Source organism: Eucalyptus grandis, chromosome 8 (genome assembly GCF_016545825.1).
Source record: "Eucalyptus grandis isolate ANBG69807.140 chromosome 8, ASM1654582v1, whole genome shotgun sequence".
Taxonomy (NCBI): domain Eukaryota; kingdom Viridiplantae; phylum Streptophyta; class Magnoliopsida; order Myrtales; family Myrtaceae; genus Eucalyptus; species Eucalyptus grandis.
The window spans coordinates 72464341-72482811 of NC_052619.1; the positions used below are offsets into that span (position 1 = coordinate 72464341).

The 18471-nt window shown below is 39.2% G+C and overlaps 2 protein-coding genes across 2 annotated transcripts; both read right to left on the reverse strand.

The window, feature by feature from the left end:
* Positions 1–10795: 10795 nt before the first annotated feature.
* LOC104417960 (putative methyltransferase DDB_G0268948) lies at positions 10796–12075 on the reverse strand. Its single transcript, XM_039298753.1, has 2 exons — positions 11799–12075; positions 10796–11503 (listed from the first exon to the last, which is right to left on the reverse strand). The coding sequence occupies exons 1-2, from the start codon at positions 11946–11948 to the stop codon at positions 10871–10873; spliced, it is 783 nt and encodes a 260-aa protein (XP_039154687.1). The 5' UTR covers positions 11949–12075; the 3' UTR covers positions 10796–10870.
* Positions 12076–16819: 4744 nt separating this feature from the next.
* On the reverse strand, positions 16820–18464 carry LOC120286414. Its single transcript, XM_039299220.1, has 3 exons — positions 18341–18464; positions 17671–18051; positions 16820–17218 (listed from the first exon to the last, which is right to left on the reverse strand). Exons 1-3 carry the CDS (start codon positions 18367–18369, stop codon positions 16975–16977), a joined length of 654 nt encoding a protein of 217 aa, XP_039155154.1. The 5' UTR covers positions 18370–18464; the 3' UTR covers positions 16820–16974.
* Between the last annotated feature and the right edge of the window lie 7 nt (positions 18465–18471).

Consider the following 18471-nt stretch of genomic DNA (forward strand, 5'->3'; position numbering starts at 1 on the left):
TTTTCATTTTCTCTTCTTCTTCCTCCTTTTTTGTGGCCAGTCGTTGGCCAAAGCAGTGGCCAGTGACCTGTTAGGCGAGGTCGTGCGAGCTCGCCGAAGGCTCGCCTAGCCACCATGAGGCTTGGCCTCACCAAATTGGGTGGGGCCAAGCTTTGCCCAACTCGGCGAGCCTCGTTGAGCCACCACCAGGTAACGCCAACCTAGAGGTGACCTAGCAAGGTCGAGTCTCGCCCAACCACGATGAGGCATGGCGTCGCGGGGGGCCGGCGACACTCCAGCGAGGTTACAAGCCATGACCAAGGCCCACAATTGGCCAAATGGAAGAAAAGGAAAGAGAAGAAAAGAGAAGTGAAAATAAAAAAAAAAATTACACTTTATTCTAGGAATTATTCTCGGGAACAAAAAATAACTTTTTTTCTACTTTTTGATTCTGTTCCAAATCTATTCCCATGAACAAAGAATGAACAAAAACTATATATATTTTTGTTCTATGGAATAAAAAATTTACCAAACGGATTTCTATTCTTTTTTTTGTTCTCGGTGATAAAAAAAAAATAGAATCAGTTGTTTCTGGGAGTGTTACCGAACATGCCCTTAGTTGACCAAAAATATTCTAAGAGTTTCGGTGTATTCAGATCTAATCTAGAGTCTATAAGATTGGTTCAGACATTAACAATAGTTGGTAATACATAATTTCCGACCTAGAGAGGAGTGGCCTTATTAAAAAGAAATTTGAAAAAATGCTTCCAAATAATGAACAGGAAATGTTTTGACCACGCCAAGGATCATTAGTAGACAAATCTTTTTAATAAGCGTTCTATGGACACTTATTGGCTATATCTAATGAAAGAAAATTTACATTCTCAATGTGCTGATTGCGTATAAAATGCGGAAGGCAAAGCTTTCGAAATAACAAAATTTTCTTTATGTGAAAATTTTTAATTTAATCGGTACCCTGGAGCACTAATTAAACATAATGCTTATTAAAAAATACTACACTTCACATATTTGAATTTGAATCCATTTGCCATAAAAGACGCGTGTGCGCAACTTCGCAGTAAGTGCAGCGTCCAATTTACAATCACGTTCAATTTATAATCAATAAATTTGATGGACTTAAAATGATAACGTGGAGGACATTATCATTACAAGACCAGATGGAATTTCTTCTTTTTTCGTGCCTCTCATGTAGCTAAGTCTCCATGGAAAATTCAGAGTCAATAAAGCTGATGGATTGAAAAATAATAAAGAGGACATTATCATTCGAGGTCACACGGAGTTTCTTCTTCTTCACGCCGATAGCATCTGTTCAGAATCCACTTTTGAACTTCTGAATAAATAAATAAATAAAAAAAATCCAATAACAAAATATTAGTAAAGAATCACCTCTCGTGATTCCACGTGGGACTATAGATAATTAGAAAAATCTCCTTCACTTTACAAAAATTGGATTTGCTTCATTCTCTGCAGAAAATGCTCCACCTAAGCTCTCCCTTAGCACATATTTATTATTCACCATGAATTATTTGTTTTGATATCTTCGCCTTAATGACTTGCCTTATATTATCATTAATTATATTTAACTACTCACATTTTCTCATAGAATATGCCTTCGTATTAAAAAGCAAAAAATTGTGCAAAACTTTTACAACCATTATTTCCTTATTGATAATTATTTATGTCATGACGAAAAATTTTTAAGATTTAGTATAGGAACATTGAAATTCTATTAATTTTACAAAGACTCATGGTATAAGCCAACTACCAATTGATTCGGTAAATCAAAACCGGTTGAGCTGACCAATAGATTCAAAAAGTTTTGGAATATTCTAATATAATCTGGGGACTACAAGATCGGTTCAGACATCAACATCAATGGTAATTATAATCATCCCACTTTGAGAGAAGTGGCATTATGAGAAAATTTGTGAAAGATTTGCGTCCATATCATGAACAGGACATGCCATGGCAGCAATTAAAAAGTATTTTGTTAATAAGTGCCCTCACAACACTACTTAGCCACTCATAATAAAATAATATTTTTCATTTTCAATATACTGATGGTGCAAAATATGAGAAAAATAGTATTTTGAAAATGAAAAAATTTCTTTGCGTCTGGATGTTTAATTTAATTAATGCCTCTAGAACACTGGTTAACAAAATTCTAATAAAAAGACATTACATTATGTACGACTTCAACTCTATTTGCTGTCGAAAAAGCATATAGGCAACTTCCCAGCAGGTGGTGCTTCCATTAGTCAACAAAGTTGACGGATTTTATAATGATAAGGTGGACAAAGAAGTCCTAACCAAAAACGCGTATAGGCAATTTCTCAACAAGTGCCCCTAGTCAATAAAGGCAATGGGCCACCTTTCCAATATGGAAAGGGGAGGTGGGGGATTCAAATCCCCACCTTCTCAGGAAGGTTGGAGTGAGGATAAATTAGTTTCAAGTGTAGGTTTCGACTACCACGCCCTGTAAAGAGATAGGGCAAAAGTCTTAGAGTGAATAGAGTAGGATTGACCAAAAAATAAAAAATAAAGGCGATGACAATAAGTGGAGACCAAAAAAGATGGAGAGATATGGAGGTGTACCTTTGTTTTCTATTTTTTTCTTTTTCTGACCATAAGAGGTGTACCTCTTCGCACGCCAAATTTCTTTGGAGGCTCTTCTTCGTGCTTGTCAAATGACTCTGGCTATGTAACAAGCTCTGTTCTGGATTTACATTTGAATTTTTGGATTAAAAAAATGATTCTGAAATAATTATATCATTTTCAATATTCTGTTGCTATATCTACGTTTCGACATATTTAACATCCCACTTTGATATTGTAAAATTCCAATATATTTGTATGAGTACATAATAATAAAATATGATTGAAGTATAGCGACCCACATGACAAATGGGACTCTAAGCTAGAAAATTTCCATCATATTGCATTTATAGAATTTGCAGCATTCAAAAAATGCATCACCTAAGTACTGCCTCAGAATATATTTATCAATTCACCATCGAGTATTTGTTTTGATCCCTTCAACTTAATAACTTGCCTTTTATTAGAATTGATTATATTTAACTACTCAATTTTTCTTATAAAATGTGTCTTTATATTAAAAACAAAATGATTATGCAAATTGTTGTAAATGAATCGGCGTCGCAGCGGAAGCGGATCGGAAATTTTGCAATTATGTCGGGAGCTATAGAAATCAATCGAAATAAAAAGAGGAACAATAAAAGGACAGGACACCAGAAATTTACGTGGTTCGATCCGAATGTCGGAACCTACGTCCACGGGGAGAGCCAACAAATTAATCCACTATAAATCGGAGAATTATAGGATTACAATCACATATGCACTAAAGTGTTTCCCAGCCCTATTTTATACCCGATACCCACGGTGTTTAATAAAACAACTCACTGGACTCAACTCAGCACAAAACCTCTATTTGCTCTGTCGTCTCTCACACTCTCTCGAGCTTTTTCTTCTTGCTCTCTGCCGAGCGCTTTTCTTTCGCTCTACTTGCATCTTTGGACGTCTTCTCCAGAAGGGCAGAAAACAAGACAAAACAAATGAAAATACATGGCCTCATTAAATGCAGCGCAGGCGCCCACAAGACAAGCCGCAATCGGCACCGAACGCCCACCATATTTGAAGGCATGCATGCGGATCGTGCATGTGCATGGGCAAGCATTTAATGAGGGGGAAGAGAGTCAACAAACGTGCGCCTATGATCCTTGAAGATAACCGTGAGCTGAGGTGGGCGGCTGTCTTCGAATTTCTTGTTCATGGAGAGAAGCAAGCGTATGACCATCATGCACTGACACACACGTAGAATAGCTTCTGCCTTCTCTCTTTTTTTATTCTGCCATCCCTCTTTCTTTATCAATAAAAAAAACAAGAGAAACCCACAAAAGAGAAACCGTGAAAGAGGGAATTCGGCGCCTACAAGTGTTGACCAATTTTCTACGTGCATGGCCATGTGCATGCATTTCTTCATGCACTTGCAGCAGGTGGTGGGTCCTTTATTTAATGTAGAAAATTGGTGATCCTTTCCTTTTCGGCAGAAGACAATTCTTCTGTGACTTTACTTGCATGCTTGAAGAATAAAACCCCATGCAGCTTTTGGCTTCTTCCTTCGCATACGCACGAAGAGATGGGATTAATGCTGGAACAAGAAAATTCGAAAACATCACAAAGTCTCTCCTGAACTTTGTTTAGTCGGCCAAAACTTATGCGTATTAAAGAATGGGCTCAAACTTGAGACACAATATAACACAAATCTTTTACCACACTTATTTCTTTATTATAACTATTAGGAGGTGAGCACGGTGTGGTTGGTACAATTTGGATGTCAAACCAAACCAAACTGCATAAATATGATTGAAGAAAAGTGAAACCAAACTAAATTATATTATAGTCCAGAACCAATCAAACCAAATTATTTTTTTGTGGATTAATTTGGTTTAATCATTCTTTCTTCTTTCATTCTTTCCTCTTCATCTTTTGCAAATTCATGAAAAAAAAAAACCACCACCCGCAGTTACAACCATTCATGAATTTACACACCACGAAAATCAATAGTATGCTCCATATATAGATGGCAAAAATAATTAACAAAATTAATAATTTATACAAAATGATTTTTCGGTTTGATTTGGTTTCGAAAAATTAAAACCAAAACAAAATGCAAAAAACATTACGGTTTCATTTGTGAATCGTTTTTTTTTTCCAAAAAGGTACTTTTAAATTGAACTAAACCGTAAAGAAACTGTTCAATTTGATTTGTTTTAACTTGAATCATTTTTTACTCATCCCTTACTTTTCATGTCGCACAACACATTGGTTCATGTACAATACCTATTTATAGTTGTAGCATAAATACTGTACTCCTACGCTAGATATTTTTAATGCCATTTGTGCAATAAAAAAATTTGCCACTCGTGTCATTTTAAAAATCGTAAATTTGTAAGTTCCATATGTAGTATGTTTAGATCTAATGAAGTTGGTCTTATAGTGTTGGATAAGGAAGCTTAGCTCCGACACCAAACATTGACTTTCATGAAGCTACTCGTATATCACTTGTTGCCTATTTTGGCGTGAATGTAGTGGCAGCAACCCAAGAGAATCGTACTATGCAAAGCTTATGAAGACACTATTACACTATGTTAACTCTCTCGCCTTTTAAAGTACCTATATTACTTTCATTATGCAAAAACTAATTGGAACAAAATGCTCTTTTAATACACTCTCTATTGACCTCTGTATCTCTCCCATGAAGCTAAGACTTTGAGAGCCTGCGAATGTTCCGCCACACCTACCCAAATCGACTTTCCAATTAGACAACAAATGCTCAACTCAAATGAAGTCTTAGCGTTTAAGCATGGTCTTGTATAAGATTAGACTGTCTTAACCACCCTTTTTAGTGTGCCTTTAACCTCTATACACTTCTTACTCCGTTCCTCAAGCCTGCGAGCCAGCCCTACTAATTCTTCAGGACTTGTTCTAAGTTTATCACTCGTAGAAAAATAATAACAATAATAATTGAACGTTTGTAAGACGGTGGGTTATGGTCATTGAAAGTGTGACATCCCAAATTTTCGATATTATTTTCTACTGAATAAATCGAACATTTCATTGACGCGCCTATAGGGTTATTCTCAGAGCTAATCACTATCGAGATAACTAGATTATCTGAGGAAACTATTAAGGACTTTTAAGGAAATAGACTTGAGAATTCGATTAGGAATCGGCTTCTCGACTGTGCTTATCTTTAGAGGCGATTACGACACAGTTAAAAATCGATTTGAGATCGGAGATAGGTCTATCCGACTGAGATGTGTGACCGATCGTGGGTGACTCCACTAAATTGGAAAATTCTAGTCGACCGGCACTAGTTTGATTTCTTTGTCGGTTTGGTACCCTGTGCCTGTAATTGAATCCTCGAGATTTTCATAACAATCGAGAGTCACTAATGTGTCGAGTAGGTTCATTGTGGTTCGAAAAAAATCGACCATGGGTCATTTGCACTAAAAATGTCTGAAAGTTACCCGGTAGTCTAGGTCACGCTAAAGACGGGCCAAATGGAAATTAACAATGAATTCGAGTCTGATTTCAGAAATTGAAAGTCTTGTCATGTCACGATTTATTTTAGGAACGTCAACTCATCTTCCAAATATTTTTAGAGATTTCGAGATTTTTACGAAAAATTGGTTCGGGTGTTGCAGAAAATTGGACAGGCCAAATTAAAGGAAATTTGGACTTTCAAGCCGAGCCTTCAAGTGTTGGGGACTCATAGAAAATTATTGGGATTTTTCTTCATCAAAATCGGACATCAATTTGGGAAATTGAGTGAAGAAAGTGAAATTAAATTGGTGAAATTCGAAATTAGGAATGGGGTTGGAAATTTGGACTTCAATTTGGATATTATTATGAGATTTAAATTGTGGAAAGAATTAGGGGGACAATGCATTTAATTAAGAAGATGAAGCTTGGACTCTTGGGCATTTCAATCATTTCTTTGACCGTTTGGCTTCACCCACGACTTCCTCCGCACGTCTCATTCCTCCTTCATTTCTGTGCGAAGCCTCTCTCTCTCCATCTGCCTTTCGCTTCACCGAAAACCCACGCCCACGTAATTCTTCATGGTTGTCCCCGTCTCCCTCATTTCCTTCGTCTGCTGCCATCAACGTCCACCGAAGAGCACCCCAGCGCCTGCACCATCCTTGGTCGGCCACCCAATTCCCTACAAGTTGCTGCCGTGTCTTCTTTCACTCGGTCTCAATTCCACGAAGCCTTGCTGACCGAAGCATCGCCAGCAGCTCTCGCCAGCACAAGGTCAATAGAAGCAGCGAGCTTCTCTCCGTCCACGCGGCAGTCCACCACCACCGAAGCCACGATCCCTCCACCGAATGTTCTTCAGCCCAGCAAGTTGTTTTCTTCAACGTTCGTGCAGCCCATATCCCACGAAGCAGCAGCCCACCAACCGAGCAAGCTGCATGCCACACGTCCACGCAAATCAAGCAGCGACTGAAGCTGCTTCTCGTCCCCACGCGTGAGTCAGCAAACCGGTGTCTCCTTCACCGAAGTTGACTGCATCTCGTCCGCAACGCCAGCCGCGTGAAGCATTTCCACTCGCCGAAGCTGCTGCCCGATTTCTTCATTCCAGCGTCGTGGGCCCATCTCCATTGAGTCAAGCTTCAGCCCATGTGATTTCCAGCCCACAGTTGGTTAGGATCAGCTCAGCCCATATGAGTTTCAGTCAGGCCCAGCAGCTCCTTTGGGCTTTCTTGGTCAGCCCGTGAATGCAGCAACCCATCTTCACGTGTCAGGCCCATTTGAAGCCCAAGAAGTTTCAGCAGCTCAGCCCACGAAGCTAGTCGGCCCAAGTTTGGCCCAAGCCCAGCTTTTTCCGTGGGCCTGCAAGGCCTTTGGGCCCGGTCTATGTGCTCATTGACGTCACTGAAAACCCGAGATTCGGCCGCCGTCATGTCGTCATCACCGTGACCCGGTCTCCACCTTTAATCAAGTGAGTTTTACTCACTAATTCTTTCTTAATTTGCTAATTATACTTAAGGATTGATTAGATTTAATTAAGTGCAAATAGGTGTTTAGATTATAGTAGATTAATGATTATTAATTAATTATGATGCATGTTAGGCTTTTGACTAGTGTAATTAGCTAGAGTATAGCTTATAGCATTTATTGAATGCATCTCGGGGTTTTTCCCGACCCTTATCGGGCTTCAGTTAGGCATTACCAGCCTAAATTGGATTTTTAGTATTTATTTATTAATTTTTGAAATTATTTAATTATTTATTTATTTTCCTGAATTTTATGCTGATTGTCGTGGCACAATCCGTTTATTTAATTGAGCTTTATTTTGTGCTAAATTAAATTATTTGTGAAAGTAAGAATTATTCTTTAATTGGATAATCGTTGGTTATTAATTGAAAAATAACTGGGCATCGGTTGTTAATGTCAAAAATATTTGAGTGGACTATAGAAAATGTGGGAGCTATGGAAAGAAAAAATATTATATTTTGGCTAAAGCCAGTTGTGTACCCACACACGATAAATTTTTATTGGGTATTGTTAATACAAGGGAAATAGGCGAATTATTATTTTGATTGAGGATTCTAAGTGTAAAGCACACAGTCCTTGGCCGAGAGTAATTAATTGTGTAAAGGTTATTAGTCGCATTGAGAAGACTATTGAAAGATGAAATGATGTATGATGGGTGTGTGACAGTGTGGAATAGGGCATGGAAACCACCGGATTTGGAATCGGTTGTGCTTGCTGAGCTGTAATTTAGCATTATCATTAAAGTATGGTTATGTCCATTGGACTGTAGGTTACCACCTAATCTAAGTTGTGCACGATGAGCCATAATTTAGCATTACCACTGAATTTGGAATTAGTTGTGCCTGCTGAGCTGTAATTCAGCATTAATCGCCGAAGAATTAGTAAGTCATGCCAGTTGAGCCATAATTCAGCATTACCGCCAAAGTTTAGTAGGCCGTGCTCACTGAGCCGTAATTCAACGTTGGAGTTGAGTATTTGAAATGACTGTATAGGCCGTGTTCGCTGAGCCATAATTCAGCAGTGAATTTGAGTAAATGAGATGAGTCGATCAAGAAAGGGGTCGAGATGACATGTAATCGACTAGGTCAATTAATCGATTATTGGATCTTTCAATATGAGCGTGGATTTAATGTGATTCAATGATTGAATGATATGATGTTATGAATTAATTAAGTGATGTGATATAAGGCATCTGTAAATAACGTTGATTTGTAAGGTGAAACCAAGGCCAAGGTAAATCCTCTGACTCATGCGTGTATAGGCAGCCCGGTTAGCGTATTAGTTTACTAATCGAGTCTTAGGGAGTAGAACTTGCTAAGACGTGATCTCAATGGTTATTATATAACCATTTCATGACCCTGATGAGGAGTATGAGGAGGAGAACCCTAATGTCAAACCCAAGGAGAAGGAAGATTTTGAAGAAGAGGATGATCCTGAGGAGGATCCTGATTACGACCCGAATTGCAAACCCTAGGCTGAGAACTAATGTGTGATAGTTCAGCCTTTAGCGAATAGTGTTGTTTTATATACTATGTGGTTTGTCTTGTATAAAAGTGTGGTTATGGTTTTCAGATGTGAAAAATATGGCCTTATTTTGCTATTCCAATGTTTTATTGTTTGAGGATTATTATATGCTTCCGCATGCGTATTAAAACAAGAAGGGTCGGCGATGCGTCCTAGGACATCGCTATTAATCAACCAAGAGAGGGATGGGCACGCGATCGAGGATCGAGGCGTGACAGAAAGAATTCCACTACTTAATCACCCACCTTATTTAACTTAGTTAACACATGCAACTAAAACTTATAACAAAAAACATATACAACTAGCATAACACATTGTAGGGTATATCAGAACGATGCTTTTTTTTTATTAACTTTTTTAGCAATTAATCTTTGACTTTTTTATATTTAACAACAAAATTTATAAAGCCATCCATGTGGACAAATAGGTCATTTGAAATCATCTGATGTTTTTTAAAATTAAATTTAAAATAGTTTTGTTTGTGCTTCGTTGTCATTATATAACTTTTACTTTCAATAAAAGGTTAATTGCTACATATTATTTTCATCTATGAACCAATTCAACTTTGAATCCTATAGTAATAATTATGACATCTTTGAGCTAGCTATTAAATGAACCAAGTGAACAATTCTAGAGAAACTTGAAAGAATCACCCATCAATTATTTTAAAAGTTTCTGCTAGCTAGCTGTTAGATGAATAAGGCCGGATTTGCTTTACCTTTGAAATGCACGTTCACTCGCTTTACTCAATTCAAGAGCTAACAAGTTTTAAGTTCTTTGCTCAACCATGATTAATTAGGGCGCGTTTGTTTATGTTTTTGTTCAAAAAGTGTTCCGGGGAACGAAATAGAAAAAACTATTTCGTTCGGGGAACAACTTTGACTAGAAAAAACGCGTTTGGTAAACTTGTTCCGGGGAAATAAAAAATGAATAAAAACATGTTTGGTAAATTTATATTCTTTTTTGTTTCTTTTAATTTTTTAATATTTTTATTTTATTTTTCCTTTTTCCTTTTTCCTTTTTCCTTTTTCTTTTTCTTTTTTTTTTTTTTTTCTTTTTCTTTTTCTTTTTTCTTCTTTTGGCCGGTCGCGGCCTCAGCCGATCGGCCGACGGGGCCGAAAGCCTCGCCCGGCCACGACGAGGCTCACCGGCCCCGGTGAGGCCGAGCCTCGCCATGGTTGGAGCTCGCCCAGCCAAGCCTTGCAAGGGGCTGGCGACGCTCTGGCAAGGTCCCCGACCCTCAACGGCGTCACCAGCCCTCGATGGTCAGTCGTTGGCCATGGCCGAGGCCGGCGACCGGCCAAAGAAAAAAGAAGAAGAAAAGAAAGGAGAGAGAAAAATGTTCTTCAAAAGTGTTTCTAGAACAAAAAAATAACTTTTTTTTGTTTCTCATTTCCGTTCCAATTTTGTTCTAAGAACAAAATAACAGATTTTGAACAAAAACGCATTTATGTTCTTTTTTTGTTCCCGGGAACAAAAAAACAGAAAATCTGTTCATGAACAGATAAAAAGAACACAAACATGCACGCCCTTAGAGATGGCAACATGCCCCAAATCAAATGTACTTCTTATATTCCATCACCTAAAGCAATCGAACCTTATATAGCTCACTAGTAGAGCGTCCTTGATCAAACGCTTTAAAGAAATAAGTGAACCACATAGAAAATGATAAAAGGGTTAGCTAGGATTAATAAACAATGTGAAGTGGCCATATTATTCAAAGTAATTTACAAACATGCCCTCACTAATCATACGAGGAAGGTCACTTCTTCACTTTCCCTGCAAGCATAAAGGCTTTGTAGACCACATTCCTCGCAAGCTTCGTGCCGCCCCAAGCCCTCTTAAACTCCCTAACAACCCCCTCACTCAACAATTCCACTCCCTGTTCTTTTGCCGTCGCCACCGCGGACCACGACCTCAAGATCCCCAGGATTCCCTTGAAAGAAACCTCCGTTGGTATGTCGAGTGCCACTGGGTTCCCCTCGGATCCCAAATCGACACTTTCGAAAGGGAACGGCAGTGTCTTGTATTGGTCGGACACGTACCTGATGTTAGAATTCCAGTACGGAAGCGTCGCGTCGAAAAAAATTTTAAGTATCGAATCAAAGGTAGGGCTAACTTGGATGGCTTGATAGCCCCAAACTGCAATCACACCCTCTAGCTTGCGGAGGACAGGATTCACGAGAGAGTAGAATTTGGGGAGTTCAAACCAATGGATGGCTTGAGCCACGGTGATTAGGTCGACAGAGTTCTCACCACCAACAATGGCTAACAATTCATCATCAGAGATGGATGGCGGAGTGTGCAAGTACCGAACGCGGGGATGTGGGATGGCATAATTTAGCTGCGACTCGCTCACGTCCATGGCAATCACTTGCTGATAATGCTCTGCAACCTACATTTGGTGAGGGAAATGAAGCAAAGGAAACAAATGGCTAAGGAACAAGACGAATAAATATGTTATCTTAGAACAGAACGGTATAATCGTCTGCGTATAGTAATTGATTGTTTACTATTGGCCGTGTAGCTAGCGGTTCATAAAAACAAAGGTGGAAATGAAAAGATTTCATCTAGTTTCATCTAGCTTAACAATAAACAAAAAGTTTTAGTTTAATTAAGAAGAGAACAGTCATGTACAGAAGCGTAAGCATATTCGAATTCGCGTGAGAAGAAAGGGAGACAGGGAAAACCCCAAGAGCAGCTTGACCATTGCCGGTGCCAAGGTCCCAAGCCAAGGCTTGGCCGGGGGTGAGAGCGGCCAGTTTCTGGTAGCACTCCCTCGGATATGTGGGCCTCGCATCTGCGTATATCTCCGCTTGCTTATCGAACAGCCCCGCCATCACACACACCCTCTCTCTCTCTCTCTCTCTCTCTCTCTCTCTCTCTTCTTCAACCGGAATTCATACATATCATGCGAAACTTCTCGAATAGGAATCAAGTCAGCATATGAAGGCTATGACAATTACTTGGGAAATTTAGGGGGCCTGGAGTCGACTGGGCTTAGAGTTTCAGGGTATGCACCGTGGAGCAAGCAAAATCGAACTTGACATGTGAAATCCGAGGAGAAGCGTAACACATGATTCTGCAAATTGTAGGGATTTCAATATTTCCTTTTAGTAAGGGTCTGTGATTGAAGAATGTATAAAATTTGGTTCACTTATGAAATAGATTTCTTTTTTCCTACTTTTTACAGACTTTGTTCGAATGGTACCTCCCCTTGGTAAAGCTTGCCGGCTATAAGGTACGAGTTCTTTCGTTTTCTTATCTTCTTGGCCAGTGAGCTGTATGGCACTTGTTCAAAAAAAAATAGTTGTTCAAATAATAATAGTTGACTGTATGAAAACTAATTATTTGGGGAGGATACGAATTCTCTTATTCAATAATTAAATTCAAATTCCCTCATCAATTGAGATTAGTGGGTGAAAATGGATCATGACATGTCTTGACCTTAAAGATGGTACATTTAGTCAATTTATCTTGTTTAAATAGAGATGATCGATTTTTTTAAAAGAAAATAAGAATGAAGAGTATCGTAACATATTTACCGGAAAGCCCATGTTTTATTTGTAGCTCGGCACAATCCGGTGGGGTAGGCCAACCACTTTAAAGCAATTCCCCGCAAATCTCAAAAGTCATATTCCCACCCTTTTGTTGGGATTGGAAGGCTAAATTTAGTCTAATGTACAAAAATTAATTTACAACATCATATGACCACAGTTCTCAAAAATTAAAAGATGGGTCGTTCATCCTGTTTCCAAGCTTTCTTATGATTTCACTTCAGAAATGTCTATTGACAAATATCTATCTGTACACATGAGTTTTAATAGCTTTTGGAAAAAACACATATAGCTACAGTAGCTAGACATGTGCCAACACGAGACATGTGTTCTATTTATATATGTTTATCTGTTATATATTAAAGTTACTGGGCACACCTAAGTCATGTGAGCCATTGACTTTAATAGCCTTACAAAGGACCCATATTATAAAAGAGATCACGTAAGTAAGTTGAATGTAAAAGTTACTCAATTACATATCAACTATCAAGAAAACATTTTAAAGAAAATCCAATGACAAGTTCGATCTCAAAGTTTTCAATGAGAGAATTCCCTATAAACCTGTGCCTACATCTCTACTATTAATATAACAAATCCAACAGTTATTAAACCTCATCGAAGTAATCCATCAAAAATCTTGCCGAAATTTAGATAGATTATGATAATCCATGAAATATCCAACAGAGTCTTTAGCTTGGATTGAGCCGACGCTACTAGTCAAAGCCTAGTTGAAATTAAAACTGTCAAGTATTGATCGACACACCAGTCTTGCCCCGTGCCGCAAACTACCCTGCTATCCGAATACTTGAGGATCTTCGTTCCTGCTCAGCCCACCACCGCCGGCTGTGATCCTCGGCTACATCATCTCTGAAAACCTCTTCTATCGAGCTGACCGTCGATCGCTGCCGCCATCAATCGGCTCCAGGGGCATGCAAGACGTGCTCTGCTTTACTCTGCTGTGCGGCCGGGAGTTTCGTAGCGACGGATTCGCGCTTGGAATTTATTCGTTCACTTTGATTCGGACAGGCAGTGATAACCTAAGTCTCTAAACTTGAGTTGGTGACGGATTATAGCTTCGTCGTTGTCCATTGACATGGTAATTTCATTCACTTCTTTTCTGCTTCTGTTTTGGAGAGTTGTTGTGCCGACTTGTCTTCATGATGCTTATGTGAAAATTACTGAAAAAAACTGAGTTTTTGCTTGGTGATTCGTGATGTCATTGTTGTTCTAATGCTGATTTTAGAACGAGAAATAACTTCGACTTCATAACTAGACTCGATCTTTGCAGTCCCTACAATATGTTTGATGAAATGCATCTGAAACATTCTTGTGAAATAGGCTTTGATATCAGTCAACCAGAGCGTATATTGATGTTAATGTTGTAGCCATTAGGCGAAAATTTTCTTTCAATATGATCATGGTTATGGAACATGAATCCCAGTTCCTTCGTTTCCGTGTTTTTCTGCGTTTTGTGATATACTCCGGTGGTTGTTGATGGTGCTCGCCGATGATAAATGACTGGAGGTGGATAACGCAAGTTCGGATGTCTGGCGATGCTTGTCATCAAGTCCCTAGCAACCATTAGTATCCCTTATTTCTGCCATGTGTGTACACGCGTGAGATTGTGGCCGATGATCGACAGGGCGCTCTAGTGACTACCAAAGGTTGCCGGCAGTAGGTACTCGACAATGGCGGACCGGAGATGGATGGACATGACTAACGGCGGTGGATAAATGGTTCTCGGCTTAAAGATCGAAGGTGTTGACCATCGGTTAAACCTCGAATGTTCCGTAGTCAATGTTCATTTTTGAGGCGTTCCTTTTCAGTCTGCAATAAGAATAACAAGGAAAGAAAAGGAGAAAAATGAGAAAATGGGTTTTACAATGGGAGATATACACTGAGTGCAAAAACTTTAGGGCTTGATTCATCTATAGACTTAAAGTAGGGTCGTTGCTGTTAGAAGGGAAAATGGGCTTACTGCAATCAGTTTCCACAAAATGGGCTTCGATGAGTTTTCTATTCGAAGTGGGGTTGTTTTAAACGAGCCCATTAGTGTCCTTGGCCCAATCCTGTGAGTCCAGGTTTAGTCCAGGTTCTGATTGGGCCCAAGGGCCCAGCCTGAGTCCCTGCTTTTCAGAATATAAAAATTAAAAGTAATACAATACTAAATAAAAATAAATAAATAAATGAGAGAATATTCGAAAAATAAAAAATTTGAAAATGGTATGAAACAAAGACCTTGATCAGGTTGCTTAAATTTTGGCACAAGACTTAGCTTAGTTTCATTTAATTAGTGTGTGAATAAATATAGTTTAGGGATTTTAGTGATTACTTTTGATTTTGTAATAGGATTAAATAGATTTATCTTTTAAACAAGGAATTAGACTCATTTTGAATTTACCTTGTGAGATTGCTGTCTAGGGGCGTAATAACAGGGCATTTGTGTTCTTTGCTTAACACTTTATTGAGCTTACTTCCTTATACTTAACTTTTATTGTCTTGATTATGATTGTTTACTTACCCTTGATTGCACACTTATGCATGGATATTATTCAATGGCATAGGGTAATGATTCAATTATAAGTCACATGGATCTATTAGGTAAAAAATCAATTAAGTTAAAGTACGAAAGGGCACTAATTAGGCAATTAGTATAATCATGTCCCAATCTTAGAAATCTAATTATGTAGAAAGTGAAATATTCTCCCTTACCTCCTAGTCAAGTGAGAACCCAAGTCATTTGGAGATGCCAACTTGACATGACCTCCAAACCCGCTTCCCGACAACACATCGGGAGGGCCATAATTGTGTCAATTCAATTATAAACTTTTTTTTTTCGCCAATTTAGTCCTAAATCTTTTACAATTGTGCCGGTTTAGTCCATCCGGCCAAAATTGGCCGACTCGTGCTGACGTGGACACTAGCCGTCCGGCAAAAGTTGACATGGCGTTAAAAAAAAAATTGAATTTTTTAATTCTTTTTTTCTTTTTTTTCTTTTTTCACCTTCTCCTTCCTTTGGCGCCAGCTAAAGGTGAGGGCCGGCAAGGCCAACCTCACCATCGCTAGGCGAGGGCCGAGCTCGCCGGCATTAACAAGGTCGACCCTCGCCATGGCTGGGCAAGGCCGAGCCTCACCAAATCCATGGTGGGTCGACCTCGCTGATGGCTAGCGAGGCTCCTCGCCCAGGGATGGCGAGGCTCAACCTCACCATGGTTGGGCGAGGCTGAGCCTCACTAGATTTAGTGACGGCAGCCTCGCCGGACATTGGTGAGGTCAGCCTTCACCAATGGCTAGCAAGGCTCCTCGCCAGATCTGGCAACAATGACCTCACCATCATTGGGCAAGGCTCGCCTTCACCAGTGGCCAATGGGGACAAGCCTTGCCATTGGCCGGTGAGGTCAGCCTCGCCGACCAGAGGAAGGAGAATGTGGAAAAAAAAAAGAATTCAAAAATCTCAAAAATATTTTAAAATGTAAATATATATATATAAGTTGTATCAGCTTTCACTGGACGACCGATATCCACGTCAATATCAACCGGTCAATTTTGGCCAAATGGATTAAAATGACACAATTGTAAAAATTTTAGGACTAAATTAGCTAAAAAAAAAATTATAACTAAATTAACACAATTGCAACAGGTCTATGACTTTTTTTGTAATTCTCCCCACAATAGTTAAAAATTGCCATCTTTGATTGGTCCTTTGAGAGTTTGACCCAAAAAAAAGAAAAAATTAGTCCTTTGAGGCCATCACATCAACTAGGAGAGCTTCGCATATGAGATTGAATACCTTAATTCCTTTCCCAATGAGATGTTCCTGCTTTTTTTAAAACACTTTCAATACGAATAACAATAGTAGTAGTGAAATGTTATGGACGAGAAGCCCTGATTAATCAGGCCTGCCTTCACGAATAAATTGGAGTCGGTCCATAATGTGATCAGCAATGAAAAAGCCTTGGGGGAAGAATTCTGGGAATCACCAGTTTGCCTGAAAGGCTAAGGACGAAGGATTTGGTCTGGGAGAAAAATATTCGTCTCGTTTTTTGTGGTTATTCAGTGTCATGGAGTGGTAAACAATGAGTCTTGAACAATGTCAAAAGAGACAGATTCAGGAAGCATGTTTCTATGGGGCAACTCTCAACATAATGAGATGCATACACTGAATCGGAACTGATAAACCAATAAAATCCAAGCAAATTCGTGTGCCATAAATAGAGCACTTGCACACCATTGTCAACTACTAGTCTCAGTCATCTCTCCACATGCTTCGAACGAAAAAAGAAGGAAGCACATCATTCTGTTCCATCTCTTACCTCCTCTTCGGCTTCTTCATCATCGATCTCGTCCTCTTTCTTGTCGTTGTCGTCAATTCGCATTTGGCTCTCGCTTTCCTCCTTCTCTTCATTGTTGTCCACAGAATGAACTTGTGGATGCCGCCGAGACGACTACAGAACTTCCTGCGCATTGTCGTCCTAGTTGCCATCATTGTCCTTGCCATTGTATTCGCCCCCACCGTCGTATTCATTGTCGTTGTAGTCATCGCCATCCTCTTGCTGAGGAGAGGAGGTTTAAAAAATCATGTTTAAGATTGGATTAAACATCTCAAGAAGAAAAAGTGAAAGTCCCCAAATATCATATTACTTTACATTAATCTCTAGTTTGAACAATCAATCGCAAGCAACTAGCAAGAATCAACATAATCCTTTAATTACTTTACTTTTTTGACGTGTTTAATTACTTTACTTTTTTGACGTGACTTTTTTTTTTTAATTCTCTCAATCAGTAGGTACTCAGAATTGAAGAAAGTAGGGCAAAGCAGGGGACGATGATGTGCAGAAAGCCCTTCTTTAAATTGTAAACCGACAGTTAATATCAATTTGCAGCAAGCTCACGAGCTAGAGCAATAATCTCTTTCTAGATTTATTTTCAGCATTTCCAAAGATTAGCACGAATATTGAACAAAGAATAGATTTCAGCTAAGTTTTAGGTTGTTGTGGCCTCTTACCTCCTCTTTGACTTCTTCATCGTCCCTCTCTTCCTCTTCCTCATCCTCATCCTGTCCTCGTCGCTATCGCCTTCCTCATTGACATCATTGTTCTCATCGTGGCGGAGTCCCGTGAGATGACTGCAAAACCTCATGCAAATTGTTGTCCTCATCATCCTCGTCCTCATCATCGTTGCTATTGCTGTAACTGCCAGCATCACCTTCACCTTCCTCGTCGACATCATCATTCTCATCATTATCGTCCTCAGACCAAACTGGCAAAGACCCGCGAGAAGAATGCACATTGTCGTTGTTGTCATCATCCCTGCCGTCGTCCTCATTGTCCTCATCATGGTCATTCCCCGTACCCTCCTGCTTGTCATTGTCATCACCATCATCTTGCTGAGGAGAGGGAGGTTTGAAAGTATCATTTATAAGTTGGATTAAACATCTTAAAGAAGGAAACAGATTCTCCAAATATCATATGACAATAATCCTTAGTTTGAGCACCCAAACGCAAGCGCATAGTGAGAATCAACGTAAGAGGTTTTCCTCACCCTTAATCACCCTAAGAAATGCTTTCTAAAGCATCCACCCAACATAAATCTATTAGAATCAAGCAGTATTCACAAATTCGTGTATCTTTATTTGCTCAAAATTGGAACGGAGCAACCGTTAGGCTTTGATTTACCTCTTCATGACTTTCCCGAGACTTGACATAAGTTAAGAAAATAAGGAAATCCGATCGGACAATTTGGGAGAAGCAGAGGAGGTGTTGCATATAGAGATGCGAAGAGAGGAGAATTGAAATGTTGAGAATGA

Excerpts from the sequence above, each read along its gene's own strand:
- LOC104417960 (XM_039298753.1), bottom strand. The coding sequence starts at position 11,948 with ATGGCGGGGCTGTTCGATAAGCAAGCGGAGATATACGCAGATGCGAGG. Across the intron at positions 11,504-11,798 it reads ATGGTCAAGCTGCTCTTGGG|GTTGCAGAGCATTATCAGCA; the intron begins GTTTTCCCTGTC and ends CACCAAATGTAG.
- LOC120286414 (XM_039299220.1), bottom strand. The coding sequence starts at position 18,369 with ATGTCAAGTCTCGGGAAAGTCATGAAGAG. Across the intron at positions 18,052-18,340 it reads CTCGGGAAAGTCATGAAGAG|CAAGATGATGGTGATGACAA; the intron begins GTAAATCAAAGC and ends CCCTCTCCTCAG. Across the intron at positions 17,219-17,670 it reads ATGAAGAAGTCAAAGAGGAG|CAAGAGGATGGCGATGACTA; the intron begins GTAAGAGGCCAC and ends TCCTCTCCTCAG.